Source organism: Lactuca serriola, chromosome 8 (genome assembly GCF_051521515.1).
Source record: "Lactuca serriola cultivar US96UC23 chromosome 8, Lser_US96UC23_V15, whole genome shotgun sequence".
In the NCBI taxonomy this organism is placed as follows: Eukaryota; Viridiplantae; Streptophyta; class Magnoliopsida; order Asterales; family Asteraceae; genus Lactuca; species Lactuca serriola.
Window position 1 is genome coordinate 119,302,403 of NC_136415.1, and position 16,212 is coordinate 119,318,614.

At 34.7% G+C, this 16,212-nt stretch overlaps 3 protein-coding genes across 3 annotated transcripts; 1 reads left to right on the plus strand and 2 right to left on the minus strand.

The window, feature by feature from the left end:
- Positions 1-193: 193 nt before the first annotated feature.
- LOC145065955 (beta-galactosidase-like) lies at positions 194-4,157 on the plus strand. The gene is made up of 16 exons (XM_079013077.1): positions 194-324; positions 420-628; positions 737-803; positions 905-997; positions 1,098-1,241; positions 1,336-1,403; positions 1,519-1,624; positions 1,704-1,791; positions 1,889-2,007; positions 2,081-2,242; positions 2,322-2,515; positions 2,603-2,816; positions 2,897-3,115; positions 3,202-3,416; positions 3,493-3,769; positions 3,844-4,157. Exons 2-16 carry the CDS (start codon positions 420-422, stop codon positions 3,955-3,957), a joined length of 2,289 nt encoding a protein of 762 aa, XP_078869203.1. The 5' UTR covers positions 194-324; the 3' UTR covers positions 3,958-4,157.
- A 1,949-nt stretch (positions 4,158-6,106) lies between these two features.
- LOC145070975 (D111/G-patch domain-containing protein) lies at positions 6,107-7,587 on the minus strand. The gene is made up of 4 exons (XM_079017925.1): positions 7,386-7,587; positions 6,759-7,304; positions 6,532-6,597; positions 6,107-6,446 (listed from the first exon to the last, which is right to left on the minus strand). Exons 1-4 carry the CDS (start codon positions 7,473-7,475, stop codon positions 6,387-6,389), a joined length of 762 nt encoding a protein of 253 aa, XP_078874051.1. The 5' UTR covers positions 7,476-7,587; the 3' UTR covers positions 6,107-6,386.
- Positions 7,588-10,161: 2,574 nt separating this feature from the next.
- On the minus strand, positions 10,162-14,668 carry LOC145065585 (FT-interacting protein 3-like). The gene is made up of 2 exons (XM_079012617.1): positions 14,232-14,668; positions 10,162-12,826 (listed from the first exon to the last, which is right to left on the minus strand). Exons 1-2 carry the CDS (start codon positions 14,262-14,264, stop codon positions 10,505-10,507), a joined length of 2,355 nt encoding a protein of 784 aa, XP_078868743.1. The 5' UTR covers positions 14,265-14,668; the 3' UTR covers positions 10,162-10,504.
- Positions 14,669-16,212: the final 1,544 nt, after the last annotated feature.

The window sequence follows — 16,212 nt, forward strand, 5'->3', positions numbered from 1 at the left end:
GATAAGAACTAAAAGATAATTATCCAAATTTTATCCAACTTAGTCAAAAGAAAATCCCTAGATATTCTCATAATCCGCAACGATATTTGACTCTACTTTCATCTGTATAAATACAAAGGAGAACACCATCATTTTGATTATGAACGATCGATGACTTCTTTCAAGTTTCATTGTTTCCTTAAGCTTTGCTTGGTTCTTCTCTTGTGTTTCTTCAATACCATTAATGCCACTGAAGTCTCTCATGATGGTCGAGCCATTACCATTGATGGCCAACGTCGTATCATCATTTCTGGTTCTATTCACTACCCTCGTAGCACTGCTGAGGTAATACTGGAGACACAAAAAATTTATATCTACTAAAATGTTGCTGAAAAAACTATGTATTTATTGACTACTGTTTCTTGTGTTTGTTTCGTTAGATGTGGCCTGATTTGATTAGAAAAGCGAAGGAGGGAGGTGTTGATGCTATTGAAACTTATGTTTTTTGGAATGCTCATGAGCCTCTTCCTCGGAAATATGATTTTTCTGGTAATTTGGATCTTATAAGGTTTATTAAAACCATTCAAAATGAAGGACTTTATGCTGTTCTTCGTATTGGCCCATATGTTTGTGCTGAATGGAATTATGGGTATATACTTTCATTTCCTTTCAATTTATATCACCTTTTATTAATTATTTCATACAATAATATATAACTTTTATCAACTATATTATTTTGTTTCATAAAAAATTATAGAGGCCTTCCTGTGTGGTTGCATAACATGCCTGGAATTGAGCTTCGTACTGCGAATACCGTCTTCATGGTATATATCATTGTTTTTTTCTGTATATTTATTTCATTAAAAATATTATAATGAGTCAATAATACATTTATTATATAATTAATATGTTATATTTTTATTAGAATGAGATGCAAAATTTTACTACAAAGATTGTGAATATGGTTAAAGAAGAGAACCTTTTTGCTGCCCAGGGAGGACCCATTATTCTTGCTCAGGTTTATTTTTCTGTTTTTTCTTAGTATTATTATTATTATTTTTTAAGTATTTACTATTTAAAGAAGAAAATGAAACATTATTTTTATAAACAAAAAACAGATTGAGAATGAATATGGAAATGTAATTTCATCATATGGAGCTGCGGGGAAAGCTTATATTGACTGGTGTGCGAATATGGCTAATTCACTTGATATTGGAGTTCCTTGGATTATGTGTCAACAGCCAGATGCTCCACAACCAATGGTAATATTTTTTAAGAAATTAATATTATTATTAGAGTTTTGTAAAATAATTATTTTGATTAAAAACTGGTGTTTTAATTTTTGTTTTATGGTAGATAAATACTTGTAATGGATGGTATTGTGATAACAGCCCAAAGATGTGGACTGAGAATTGGACTGGATGGTTGGTAGTTCTTTTCATATAGTTCTTTAATTCTTTTCATATACTTTGTTTTATTAAAATTATTTATTATTTACATAAATTTAATGGTAATTAAATTACTTTTCTTTGAATTTAGGTTTAAAAACTGGGGAGGTTTAGACCCGAAGAGAACAGCTGAAGATGTGGCTTTTGCTGTTGCAAGGTTTTTCCAAAGTGGTGGCACTTTCCAAAACTATTATATGGTATTTAATTATTAAAAAAAATTATTTCCCAAAATATTTATTTTTACTATATGAACGATAATAATGTGTTTTAAATCAGTACCATGGAGGCACCAATTTTGGTAGAACTGCCGGAGGTCCATATATTACCACTTCATATGATTATGATGCACCACTTGACGAATATGGTAATTAAAATTTTTAAATCATTTTCAATATTATTTATATAATAAAGAATATTAATGTTTTTAACTTTAACTTTTTTATATTTATATTGTTATATAGGTAACTTGAATCAACCAAAATACGGGCATTTGAAGGAGCTTCATGATGTTCTTCATTCAATGGAAAACATTCTTACACATGGAAATATTACAAACATTAATTTTGGCAATTCAGTTTCGGTAATTCTTTTTTTTTTTCGTTTCATTTATACTTAAATAATCACTAATTATATTAATCTTTTGATATTATAAGGGCACAATATATGCGACAACAAATGGACAAAGTTGCTTCTTTGTCAATGCCAACACTACAACAGATGCTGATATTGTTTACGAAGGAAACCACTACAATATCCCTGCTTGGTCCGTTAGCATACTTCGTAACTGTAAACAAGAAATTTACAACACTGCTAAGGTAAGAATAAAAATTCAAATAAAACCCGAATACATTCATATATTTATTTATTATTGAAAAATGGTTAATTTCTTGATAGGTAAATACTGAAAGTTGGGTCATGAAAAAGCAATGTAACGAAGCAGAAAGTGAACCCGAAGCATTAAAATGGGTATGGAGGCCGGAGTTAATTGACGATTTAGCCCTTAGAGGCACTGGTAGAGTTAGTGCCAAGAAACTTATTGATCAGAAAGTTGCAAATGATGTCAGTGATTACTTGTGGTACATGACAAAGTAATAATTTTAACTCTTCTTATTTAAATTTAACAAAGTTTTTAAAATTTATCATATTCTAACCAAGTTTTGTAATTCTATGCATAGTTTCTACCTTACTAAAAACGACCCCGTATGGAGCGATGATATGAGTCTGAGAGTCAACGCTACTGGTCAAGTTCTTCATGTATATGTAAATGGCGAGTATCTTAGTGACCAAAGTGCTACATATGGTGTTTTTAATTATGTGTTTGAGAAGAAAATCAAGTTGAACCCTGGTCCTAATAAGATCATTCTACTCAGTGCCACAATCGGGTTGCAGGTAATTTTCAATAATTTTGTAATAGACCGAATCAAAGATAATTTCAGTTTTATAGTAATATTCGTTGACATTTTGTGCAGAATTATGGGCCAAAATTCGATTTGATTCAAACAGGAGTCCCTGGTCCAGTCCAAATTATAGGAAAGAAAGGAGACGAGACGATAATCAAAGACTTATCAACCAAAAAATGGTATTACAAAGTTGGATTGGATGGATTTGACAACAAATTCTTTTCTGGAAATACATCCGAATGGCGAGTTGATCATCTTCCTATTTCTCAAAGGATGATTTGGTACAAGGTATTTATGGAATCAATAATCAAACCAAAATCTGTTTTTGTTAATGGTTTTGATTAATGAAATCTCTGTTAATTGTTTGTAATCAGACAACATTCAAGGCTCCATTAGGAAACGAACCTGTGTCATTGGATCTGGAAGGATTAGGTAAAGGCGTCGCTTGGGTTAACGGGAACAACATCGGAAGATACTGGCCGAGCTACATCGCTCAACAAACCGGTTGCTCGAATGAAGCTTGTGATTATCGTGGGCCATATAATAATACCAAATGCGTAACAAATTGCGGTAAACCTACGCAAAAATGGTAAGATTTCTAGGGTATAATTGGGGTTTAGGTTGGGTTTGTTTTGAGGCTAAATTGTTTGAAATTCTCGATTTAGGTACCATGTTCCTCGATCGTTTTTGGTGAATGGTGAGAATGAATTGGTCCTTTTTGAAGAATACGGAGGCAATCCAATGTCGGTGAATTTCCAGACAGTTAGGGTTGGGAGGACATGTGGTAATGCGTATGAGAACAAGACGATGGAGATTTCGTGCCAAAATCGATCGATTTCTTCTATTCGATTTGCTTCGTTTGGTGATGTGAAAGGAAGCTGTGGGTCGTTTAGGAAAGGAAGTTGTCAAGCGAAAAATGACGTGATCTCTGTAATTCAGAAGGTATGTGGAAGTAATTTATATGATCTACTTGTTTTGTTGTTTTGAATTGATACTAATGTCACTGAATCTTGCAGGAATGTGTTGGAAAAGAAGTATGTTCGATTGAAGCAAATGAAGGAGTATTTGGATCAACGAATTGCGATCATGGTGTTAGAAAGAGATTAGTTGTGGAGGCAGTTTGTGCTTGATTTTTTTTTAGTTTGTTAGGTTTTCTTAGGGTTTTATGACTATGTTTATTTTTAGTTTGTTAGTTTTTTTTAGGGTTTTATGACTGTTTATTTTGTATTGTGCAGAAGGATTTGATATGTTCATATTTTATGGATTTAGGGATGGGAATTGTGAATCGTTTGAATTCATTATTAGTACATTGATTCTAGCATTCTACCAACGGGAGATAACTGTTTTTATAGTGTATTCAAATGTTGGCTTGGTTATAGCTTTTTTCTAATCCCACTTATTTCCGGTTTTCTTTACAAGTGATGTATATTTTTGCGAAGTAATATTTCCACTTAAAAGGATTTTATTCATCTATATCAAATATATATTTTACTAATTTGTACAATATATAGATGATTAATTTCTAAGTGGAAATGTTATTTCGTTTTCTAATAGTCTACTAAGTAACGTAATGATAAAAAGCCACTATACCATCTAATTCAATTTAGAGGTGTTTGAGAATGTTTTTTGAACTTTAAAATTGTTTTTTAAAAAGTTTGGATTAGCTTTTTGTGAAAAAACCAATAAATTAATAAGTTAAAAAGTATTTTGTTTAAAAAATGTTTTTTTGAAGCTATTTTTATTAAAATGTCATAATCATTTTCAAAAAGTCAAGTCATACATGCTTATAGAAAAATGTTTTTTTGAAGATAATAGAAAAACTATATTTTTTTTGAATGGCAAACTATCTAAACCTACTTTTAAATACCATGTATGTCTCCTAAGGCTACTGTTGCCCACTCCCGTTATTGTGCGTAGTAACACGTGATAACGCCAATGAACACCGCCCCTCCCCCCCGTTATTGCGTGTTAAAGGCATTCTCGTTGCTTCCCGTTACCACCATAACATTTAGTAACGGCGTTTCCTTGTTTTTTCTCCTAATAACGCGTGTGGGCGTCGCCCACACCCACCACTCTAAGAGACTTGAACCGATGACCTCTTATATGAGATGATCATTATATACCGTTAGGCCAAAAGCCTTTTGGTAATAGAAAATTATTATGAAAAGTACTTTCGAGTTTGCCAAACATTTTTTTTAATTTATTAGTTTTTCAAAAAACCAATAAGCAAATAAGTTGTTTTGGAAAACAATCTCAAACATCTCTTTAAATTTGAAGCTAATAACCAACAACTAATGTAGTGTATATTAGTGCAAAACTTAAAAACCTTTCTCCATATTTATGCAAAAATGAAGCTTTGATTTTTCACAAGTTATTGCGAAAAATTGGCATGCAATGAAAGCGGAAAAATTATAAAATCGAAAAGTAAACCAAGTGGCTTTTTCAATGTTTTAAAACCCGGGTCGACCCGACCGGTTCAACCAGTTGGACCGTGACCCGGGGTAGAAGGCGAGTCAATTGAGAATGATTTTTTGTAAAAATACGGACTGGATCGAACCGGACGGGTTTCCCCTAAACCACGGTTCGACAGCTTATTGTTGAACCGGTTAAAACCGGATTGACCCGTTTTAATAGGGCTTGGATAGTTGGATACAAATAGTGAACGTCAAAACAACGAGCCGTTTGCGGTTTCTTCAATGTTTAAACTTTGTAGACATCAAATTATTGGTTTATATGTTTATGCATTATAAAGGAAAGTAAAAATATAGAAAAATAGAAAAAGACCAAAAACCGGGTTGACCCGTGAACCGGTCATCACACCGAGTCAACTAAAAACTCAGATTTTAAAACATTGGGCTTTTTTATAGACAAACCTTTGTAACCCGATTTCATAAAGGTTACCATTTTTTTAACTGCTTCGCAAAATCGGATTTTTATCCTGAATATATTTATATATTTTAAAACCACATATAATAATACATCTTTTTTGTTGGAGTAAATTCGAACACTTTTTACAGGCTTATCTGAAACAGATTTTTATTTATTTATTTTTATTTATTTATTTAAATGTGATCCTTTATCTAATTCGTTTGATTTTTCATTCTAACAAACATCAACTACTAATCTGAAGTTAGATAAGAATACCTTTTTACACTCATATCACCAAACAGAGATTAAAAAAAAAAAAAAAAAAAAAAAAAAGGAGTCAAATCTATTGTTTCAAAGGAGGAAAACCTATTCTTGATATCCATTTGCAACATTATAGAAATGTCATCAAAATTATATCACAAAATAACAAATACCATGTCATTCCTTTAACAAGCTATACAACCATAAGGATTTCTACAGTTAGATTAAGCATCTAGGGCTTTTCAGGCAAATTGGCCTCTTCCTTAAACACCATTCATCCCACATAATACATAAAATGCAACTATCCTTGTCTATGATCATATATAAAAAAAGTACCTTCTTCAATGAACTTATCAGAATGTTAATTACAATCATGAATCTCTTGTTCATTATACCTAAATGCAAAAATCTTCCACTATCTCTACAAGTGCTAGTGATCATCTTCATTTATGCCAGGACAGTTAGCCAAGAGTGCTTCCATTGATTCATACTGGAAAAGAGTCAACTAAAGTCAAACAAACAATTGGGAACAAGAAACAAATGCTTAAACTACAAAGCATAAAACAACAACACACCTGACATCCGCAAAACAGACAGTAACTAAAATCATCCCTCAGCTTCATTAATACTTCGTGCAGATCCTGCATAATTACAGAGTTTAAAATGACAACTTAATAACAAAAGTCTAAAAACCAAGAACTGATTTCTATGAATCAACTGACAAATGGAATTGAATTCAAATAAAATCATTGATGTAATAATGTGTATGTCAGAATCAAAGAAATGCAACCATTTTATTTACCTCTTCTGTGATCACTTCCTCCTCTTCATCATCTTCATCGTCTTTTTCATCATCATCATCTTTCTTCTCTACCTCCACAACCTCTTTGTTCTCCAATTGATCCAACACCCCTTTAGCCTTGTGAAAATTCACGACCACCCTCTTATTCCGCCACCTCTCCTTAACCCTACACCCAAAATCCGCCATTAATTCCTCCTCTTTCTTCCGCTTCTCCCAAAGCATCTCTTCATCTTTCCTCAGTTTCTCCTTTATCGGATCCTCACGCCCAATTCCAGCTCTCGACCTCCGAATCTCCAGCCCCACAGGCTCCGCCCGACCCGAACCACCCAAACCAGACCCAGGAGTGTAACCCATCTGCTTCAACATCTTGAAACCGATGTTGGATTGGGGGATGGCTGATTCTAGGCTAGCTAGGGTTCGTTCATCCTCTTCCACTTGCTTGATTTCTCGCTTGAGCTTTCTTTGTTCTTGCCAATTTCGAGTTTTCGGTCTCTTCTTCGAAGATTGTAAAGAAGTTGCTTTATTACCACCATTGATGTTAGGAACCTGATACAAATTGAAAAGCTAGGGTTTTGACAAATATTCATTTGATATGTAAAATCAAATACTATATATTGTATGGCTCACCTTTTGGGCGGGAGGATTTGGAGAGGGTTGGGATTCGGAAGGTAGAAACTGAGAGAGGTCGCCCATGTAATCATCATCTTCCTCCGCCATCGCTACACTAGTTTCCAAGGTCTTTTTTCTTCCTTCTGGTTGATTTCTGTTGTTTCAGAAATTGCACTTACGGTAACCACGGTTAGACCAAACCAAACGATCGAACCCGATACAAATTATTTTACTTATATAGTTATATACAGGGGTGAGAGCAACCAAGAAACCAAAAAACCAAGAAGCCTAAACCCACTAAAACCGAAACCAAAAAAACTGAAACCGAAGCAAAATCGAAGGTTAGGGTTTGAATTTTTTAAAAACCGAAAAATCGGGTTCAGTTTCGGTTTTTACCCATAAACCGACCCATCCAACCCGAGAAACTGAGTCATACTTAAAACCGACAAACCACCCCAAGAAACCAACCCATCCAACCCATACTTGATTGTGTTTTGGTTGTAATAGACTATTTCGGGCTTTGGTTGTAACTTGTAATCAGGGTTCTAAAAGGCGCGCCATGGCGGGCGCCAAGGCGCGGCGTCGCCGTTACGAAAAGCTTCATAACGTTGCTGTTAGGCGTGGCGCGTGCCAAGGCGTGATATGGCGTGCCATGGCGGGTTATGGCGCGTGTTTTTCATTTGAAACACGTTTTTTTTGCTTTTTTTTATATCTTTTCTAATCGGACATACAAGTATTTTGTTTTTTATTAACTTTCTGTTATTAGTTGTTGATATATAATACTTCTCAAAAGTATGTATATTTGATATAAATTTATATTTCTGCGGTAATATAATTATAAATGAATACAAAATCGCCGCCTTACATCACGCCTTAAAAAACGTCACGGCTCGCCATAACTCGTTAAGCTTAAGGTTTGGCCTTGCCGTCACACCACGCCTCACGCCTTTTAGAACCTTGCTTGTAATAGACTAATTGCTGTAAGATTCATGTTTTTTGAAATATTTAACTTAAATTTGGTGTTTTTTAAAGTATTTAACTTGTATGTTCATTTATGAAAAATTGGTTTAAACCCAGAACCCGTGAGTGTATGGGTTGAACCCAAGAAACCGAAAAACCGCGCAAACCGACCTTAGAACCCGAGAAACCGAACCAACCAGAAACCGATCCTATTGAGTTCTGAAAACCAGAAACTGACCATTTATTGGTTGGGTTGGGTTTGGTTCCAAAACCGACCCATGCACAACCCTAGTTATATACTTTTTTGACGATTACTCGATTATATAATTTTTTGAGAGAAAAACAAATAAATCTAACTAAATTTATCAAGTATTTTTAAAAGTTACACAAAAATTAAGAATTTTTTTAGACACCCGTTAATTTCCTAGGCTTTATTTGCAAAACATGTGTTTCACATTCAAAATGACCAAAACCAAATTGTTTTGGGCCGTTTGGCCATCTAACACCCCATATTTTGTAACACCTAATTTTTTATAGTCTATTAATTTTATGAATTTGAGAATGTTGATTTTGAGTTGGAACGTAGAGCGTCTACTATGGCACGTGTTGGGTGCGACATGTCTTAATTGAAAGGTGTGACACACCACCGCAAAACTCAAAAACCTTAGGTCTCGGGTCTTCGACACTATTTAAAGACCCTAACTCTTAGGGTTTCTTTCATTTATTGCTTTGATCCTTCAGAGAACCGTAGAAGTAAACCTTAGCTAGCCTCCTCTCACCCTTTTATGGTGTTCTAGTGCCTTGAGTTGAAGAAGGAGAATGTGTCTTTTGGCTAGAGAAACAAAATACAATGAAGTTTTAAAGTTGTCAATCATCTTTTGCAAATTTATAAGTTATAAAGATTCAACATTTATGATTCTTATGCTTTGGAGTGTTTATATGCATTTTGGTCTCATTCACTAGATGTTCTTTGGAGTTTGGGAAAATCTAGGGTTATAGACTTGCGTGTTTATCCATTGCGTAAAAGAAAAGGGCTTGTCGATTACAAATATGAGTATCGATTTGGTTGAATAGGATTATGTTGATATTTGATTAATGAAGTTAACAACTTCAAACAATTTGAACCAACATTGACATCAAAAGAATTTTGTTTTTCCTAGACTTATTTTACATTAATATTTATATTAAACAATGTAGTTTTATGACTTTTGTCTATTCATTTACATGTTATTACATTTAGAATACATGTTGGTGGAAAGCTTTAAAAAATGACATTGAAGGCTTGAAAGTTTTAAATATTAAATTGGTTTCAATTCTAATTAAATAAGTTTAATCCTATTGTTATAATCTGAGAATGGTAGTTTAGTAATATCATATGGTATATTGGATTTTAAAAAAGTTTTTCAATACTAAATTAGTTTAATCCTAATTAAAATATTTGGCATAAGAACTAGAAACAAATTACATAATTAATGTATGGATTATTCAAATATATCTTATTTTTGCTTTCCGTGAATGTAATTCAAATTATATAAAAACAACTTACATTCCCCATGCTACTTTTCAAAGCCTTATGAGTTATGATCTTTTTTTTCTCACATGGTCTGGATTATTTTTAAAATCTTCACGGGTGATTCTTCTGTATTTGGGTCATCATTAAATAATTTTCTCTAACAATTGTAAAAAAGTTTTAAAACATTACACGGCGACAAGTTTAGTACCAAGTTTGGAGAAGAAAAAGTTTCTGATTACGGAATCGGTTGTAGTTGGGAGTTGGGACATGCATGGACACTTTGTTAAGGACTTTAGTGCTATTTCAAAGCTGTCGTGAAACTTATTACTATAAGACACACCATTTACTTTTTAGAAGCATGTTTTGTAGAGTACATGTCAAACTTGTTACACAATTCACACACATTTAAAAGTCAGTCCAACATAATTATTGTACGTCTAAGATAATTGCTACTACATACTAATAACAACTTATTGATTCAAACAAAAACACAAACTTAAACTACAAGCCAAAAGGCAGACCAACAATTAATACTCTTCTGCTACATACATGCATGAGAGAGAAGAATAATTGAAGGAACTCCCTTGTGATTCTGCACCATATATATTTGTAGGGCAAAGACCAAGAGGTTTGTAATGAAGCAGAAAGTTGCATATCTTTTTTCTCATATCATGCAGTCATATTTAGATGGCAATCTTCTAAAGAAGTTGAGTGGGACGAGAGGTAGGTTGTGCTGGAACCTTGGGTGGCTTAACACAGTAAAGCCTGTCTGAATGACAAAAACATAAAAAGGTTTTGCATAGAGAACAATAGCAGCAATCAAACAGAATATTATGAAGAGTGTTGTAGCTCTGGTGTCTCTCCAGCTGAGTAAAGACAGAAGCCTCTCTCCATGTATTGCTAGATCACCAGCAACCGTCTGAAGCCTTCCACAAACACTCCTCAAACGGTCATATCTCATCCTTACAACATCAGCAGGACGAGATGTTGGAAAGGTATCGAACTCTTCATCTAGGTCATCAAGGTGTGCATTATCTGCATAAGAGAGGCGAGTGTCCACATGGGGAGGACTCCTTGGTCTCCATTTGTGGTTCCAAACTCCAACTGAAAGGAGAGAGAGGCAAACAGAGGGTAGAATAAACACCGGATACAAGACCAATATAACGAAAACGATGTGAACCAGAGCAGTGGCGATTGGATTCTTCCAATTACGTATGTCATCGAACCATTTTATAGCTGCAATCAAACCGCTTAAAACTTCTACAATTCTGAAGAAATTCGCTCTACTTTTTCTTATGCTAAACAAGTGGGACCCCACGTCAAGCATATACTCCACCACCTCTTTCCTCAATGGCGGCTCAGCCCGGGACAACCGCATGGCCACAATCTGAGTCGCATTGTGCCTCAACATATCGAGTTGACTCACTGTCAATGGATGGATGTTGTGCATTTTGGGCAACAAAGGTTGTGAGTACATATGCATCATGTTTAGCAATGAAGAACATGTAAACCTCACAGCTAAATGAATCTCACCCATTTTTTTAACTCCAGATGGATGCAAAACCAGAAGAGGGTATGCATGAGTGTATATACAGTCCGTTTCAATGGTTGAAAGGCGAATTCTGACTTTCCCGATATTTGAATCCTTAGTCCCTCCTCCGGATTTATACTCCCCACCTGCCAAATGGCAGTTATCAAACACACCAATGGTTACAACAGTACACGGATCAAAAACTTCCCAAGTGCATTGCTCATTCCATTTTGGAGAAAGACTGTCTGTTACTGTTTTTGTTCTGACCCACTTTTTCCCATACTTGGCCACACAATATGCATCTGTTGTTCCCCTTCCATCTTTCTTCTTCATTGGTAATAACCCACTAGCACCCAAGATTCCCACTTCAAGAACCCCAATGCTTTTCTTCCATAACTTCTTTGCTGTTGGCCTGAAATCACTACAGAAGTGAGTAGATTCATCAAGAACATGATAACCACCTTCCAAGCAGATTCTCGTATGAAGCCTGCTAGCAAGCTTCACTTCCTTCTCGTTTTCAACATCAATGGTAACATTATCCTTCTCCAGATTAAACCACCTTGTGTTGTTTATAGCTTTGTCATCTAATCTTCGTTCCACATTCTGCAAAGGAATTGCACACATTCCAAATACTTTACTATTGTAAGGGGCAGACTTATCTTCCACGCTCAATATCAGAGGCTCTTCAAATGGCTCTGCAGCTACGAACATCAAATCCTCATTCCACTTAGGATCGATAGACCTGCTTGTGGATACGCGAGTCCTTGAAGTCTGAAATCCAAGGGTGGCTTTCACAACAAGTTCAGGGGTTTTAGTTATATCACCGGGTACCAAGTCCTTGGCTTCAATCACATTAACTCTGAGATACCATAGAGTAGGAGAAAGATACACCTTTGAACGGATATTATTTGCAAGAGCATCACCATCATCATCTGCATGCCATGCTTCACGTAAAGCTTCATCAACTTGAGTACCCCACCACACAGCTAACATAATAAATCCTTGCAACTTGTTCCCTTTCCTGTCTTCCAGTCTATACCATACAGGAGCTAGAGGACTATCCAGTGGTGCGCTCTTTGGAACCTCGGTAAGATCAAATAATACCCACCCCATGAAATCATCCTGCACCATATCTTTATCTTTTATAGTGACCTCAACCACAGACGCCTTATTAATCCTGTCTTTAGTGAAAGCAAACACTTGGTTCCACTGAGGATCAAAATTCTTCTCAAAATGACGAGTTGTTTCTTTATACTTTCCCAGCCGAACCTCAGCATAAGGGTCACAACTACCTGCAGTATCATCCTTGGCACCTAAATTCCTTGCTTTCACTACACGGACATACAGGTATTGCGTTTGTACCGCAATGTCATTCGTCCTGGTCACCTTCCCTCCACTCGGGTCGGGTTTGATGGCCTCCTTGAGCAACATATCATCATTAGGGCTTTGCATCAGCTGGAACAAATAAAAAAAAAAACAATTTATAACAATGAAAAGTTTTCAAAACCTTAAAGCTAATCCATTAAATAAGAAGAAGTGCTTACATTATTTATTTATTTATTTTTTTTAGAACGTACGAAGTTTTTTTATTTTTTATTTTTTTATAGTTCCTATAGAGGTGACATTTGGACCCGGTTCTTGGATTGGACCAATTTGAGGGAAAGGTGCATGATGACCCAGGACTAGACCTGTGGAGGTGTATTGATTCTGGTTTTTCCGCTTCTTTTACCCGTTGGACCGATACAATGTTAGTTGTATATGGAACAAGTTGTTGAAGCAGTAGCTGAAAAGCTGAGAATCTTTCAGCTTTGATATTTTGACTTGGGGGACCGTAACTCATGAATAGGAAACAAAAATGACGAAATTACATCATTTTACTCAATCACAAACTCTAAACTACATTCTCATGTCAATCCGACTTTGAATGAGATATACATCTTATAAAAATTCAATAGATTACAAAATACTAATAAAAGCTAAAAAACTAAAAATCTGAAAATCTTTAAGCTTTGATATCCTTATTTCGGGGACCGAAACTTATTGAATATGTAACCAAAACCGATGAAATTACAACTTAAACTCAAGTACAAACTCTAAACTCTATGTTGAAAAATATCTAATGTTAATCTGACTTTCGAAAAAATAAGATATATGTATTTTAATATTTTCATAGATTTCAATATATTGAGGCTTTTAAAATTCAAATCCAAGACCAAGAACCGGCTGGACCAAACTTGTAAAAAAACCGGACCAAATTTGCACTATCAAAGCTCAAAGGAACCGATAACCAGACCTAAAACCGGTAATCCGGTCAGCTGACGGAGGTCCAAACGTTCAACTCAAAAGCGGATGCTTACAGTTACACGTACTGCAAAAAATAAAATAAATAAATAATCATCTATCTGAACAAAAACCAAAAACAGGGGAACCAATAATGAAAACCAAACAAAACCCATGATTTCCTTAATGTATTAAGACCTTCACGAAGGATTTAATTAGTGGTTGATGTGCCAACGACCACTAACCACAAACATCATCCAGGTGTTTAATGGTGGATAGTGGTTCGTGGTGAATCGTTGTGTATACCATGAATCACCACTCCAATTAAATTATTTCTTCCTCTGTCTCTCTATCTCTCTCTAAGTTTTTCTATCTCTTTCTACAGTAATTTTTTATTTAAAAATTATAAAATAAGAGGTATTAATGGTGGGTATAGTTTAGTGGTGATGAAAAAAAAAATCAGTCATTGAATGTTGACTAACCCACTAAAACAAATCAAACCTAATAACTAAAAAGTTTTGAAGATTGACTAAAGCCATAAAAACAGATGGAACCTAATCTAAAACCTACACAAAGTTACCAATAAAGCTTCGATGTCGTTCATCATCTTCATCTCTTGTGATCAAGCACCAATCCAATTAAACTACGATGCAGCTCCTGTGATCAAACACCAATTAAACTAAACGATACACATAGAGAGACTAAAAGGGGTAGGTTGCGAATGGCTTCTGGGCACTTGATTTCAAATATAAATTATAGCCATTGTCACAACGAAGATGAGGAGTCCAGTTGATCGAACTTGACATAGGCTAGACGATGAGGCCGGTTTAACCCACAACTCCATCTACAAAGCATCTACTTGTGGGTAGTAATCTTCAAGGATGTGTTTATCTCCGGGGTGAGTAGAGAGAGAAATACAGATCTGTAGATGGTTTTTTTCTAATGGTTTTGGGGTTGAGGAGAGAAAGAGATGCGAGCAGAAAGAAAGAAAGAAAGAGGGTGTGTGAGTGTTTCATAAACCATAATCATAAATATTTATTTGGGAAAGGGACATAAATATCAAAGACTATAAAAGATTAAAAGCCATTTTTCTAATGTTTATTTTTTATAGAATAACTAAAAATAAGAAAAACATTTAAAATAGACAAATAATTTTTGCAGTCTATTGTCTGCGAAAATCTAACCAGCATGCAGGTTGCGAAAATCAATTTTTTTCCCGAAGTTTGAACATTCATAACTATTCTTACAAATTCTTTTTGGCTAAAAAAAATTTCATTGTGCTCTTTATAAGGATAGACAGAGTAGGAGTGGGTTGAGGCCCTTGGATCGATGGTACCACCAACGCCAAGGAGGTTGCTACAACATTGCACATGGACCGCATGCAAGCTCTTTGACGAGTTGAGGAACCCGATTTCATCACTCTCTCTAGTTTTCTTTTGTACCAACGGTTTAAGGATTTGTACCATATGTTGTTTTTTATGTTTTTATTTGAATGTGTTGAGTGAGTTGGAAAAGATATTGTTTTCATATGTTGTGGGTTTGGAAATATAAAAGAAAGAAGAAAAAGAAAAGGTAATGTGGAGCTAATGTGCTAGTGAGTTTAGTGGGTTGAGTGAGTTTTACTCATACCACTCTAACAAAGGCTATCCATGGACATACCACACTCCTAATTTGGAGGTCGGGAACTTATACTTATTTATCTCTAAGGTAGGGTACTCCGTGAAAAATATGAAAAAATGGCAACATTCCCTTTCCAAATTTTGTATACAAATTCCATTTGAAATGATTTTTTATTGTGTTCTTTGTAACAAAGGCTACCCATGAAAATATCACACTTGGTATTTGCATATTATAAATTCATATATTCTAAGCTCCAAATTAGGATCATTTGTTATTTTTGGTCTTTCTTAAATGATTGTTTGTTGTAGCATGTAGGTCACATTAAGTAGGTACTATATTAATGAATAATTGTTGGGCACATCAAACCTAAACATATAATAAAGCTCACTGCTTGGTCGTACTAAAAGGCAGCACGAGGAAGTAGGTTGAATCCATAAGGACACAACCTACTCATCAGTCGATTATTTAAAGTGTGTTATGTCCAAACTGGTATTGAAAATCATTAACACACTCTAATAATTTTATTTTACCAAATTATTTAACATAACAAATTCTTTGAGTTAAACCTAAATTTTTATTAACTTAATCAAATAAGCTCTTAAATGAATAAAAAAGGCAACATTAAATTTTGTGTAAACTTCCCAGTAAAGTTCAACTGTAATATCCTGTTTCGAAAAAGTTTCTTATTTCAAAATTTGGACAATAAATGAATCAAATAAAGGCCTTGGGCTTCAAAGGAATAAGGTTTAGACCCTATTGGATGTTGAAAATATTAGTTATGTGACCTAAGCCCTTGGTTTGTGTTATGGAGTCAAAGGGTAAAATGGAAAAAGTTATTTGTTAGGCCTTTTGCATGGATTGTGATTTTTTGTTCAACATGCGTTAAACCAAAATTAATTAGATAGAAGTGTGGGGCTCGTCAATACATTTCTGTGGATATA

Bases quoted from the DNA above. Each gene is read 5' to 3' on its own strand.
- LOC145065585 (XM_079012617.1), bottom strand. From the start codon at position 14,264: ATGAAGATGATGAACGACATCGAAGCTTTATTG. The intron at 12,827-14,231 runs GTAACTTTGTGT...TATTTGTTCCAG, and splicing joins ACGACATCGAAGCTTTATTG to CTGATGCAAAGCCCTAATGA.
- LOC145070975 (XM_079017925.1), bottom strand. From the start codon at position 7,475: ATGGCGGAGGAAGATGATGATTACATGGGCGACCTCTCTCAGTTTCTA. The intron at 6,598-6,758 runs GTAAATAAAATG...GTAATTATGCAG, and splicing joins AGGAAGTGATCACAGAAGAG to GATCTGCACGAAGTATTAAT. The intron at 6,447-6,531 runs GTGTGTTGTTGT...ACTCTTTTCCAG, and splicing joins GTCTGTTTTGCGGATGTCAG to TATGAATCAATGGAAGCACT.
- LOC145065955 (XM_079013077.1), top strand. From the start codon at position 420: ATGTGGCCTGATTTGATTAGAAAAGCGAAGGAGGGAGGTGTTGATGCT. The intron at 804-904 runs GTATATATCATT...TATTTTTATTAG, and splicing joins CTGCGAATACCGTCTTCATG to AATGAGATGCAAAATTTTAC. The intron at 1,625-1,703 runs GTATTTAATTAT...GTTTTAAATCAG, and splicing joins CTTTCCAAAACTATTATATG to TACCATGGAGGCACCAATTT.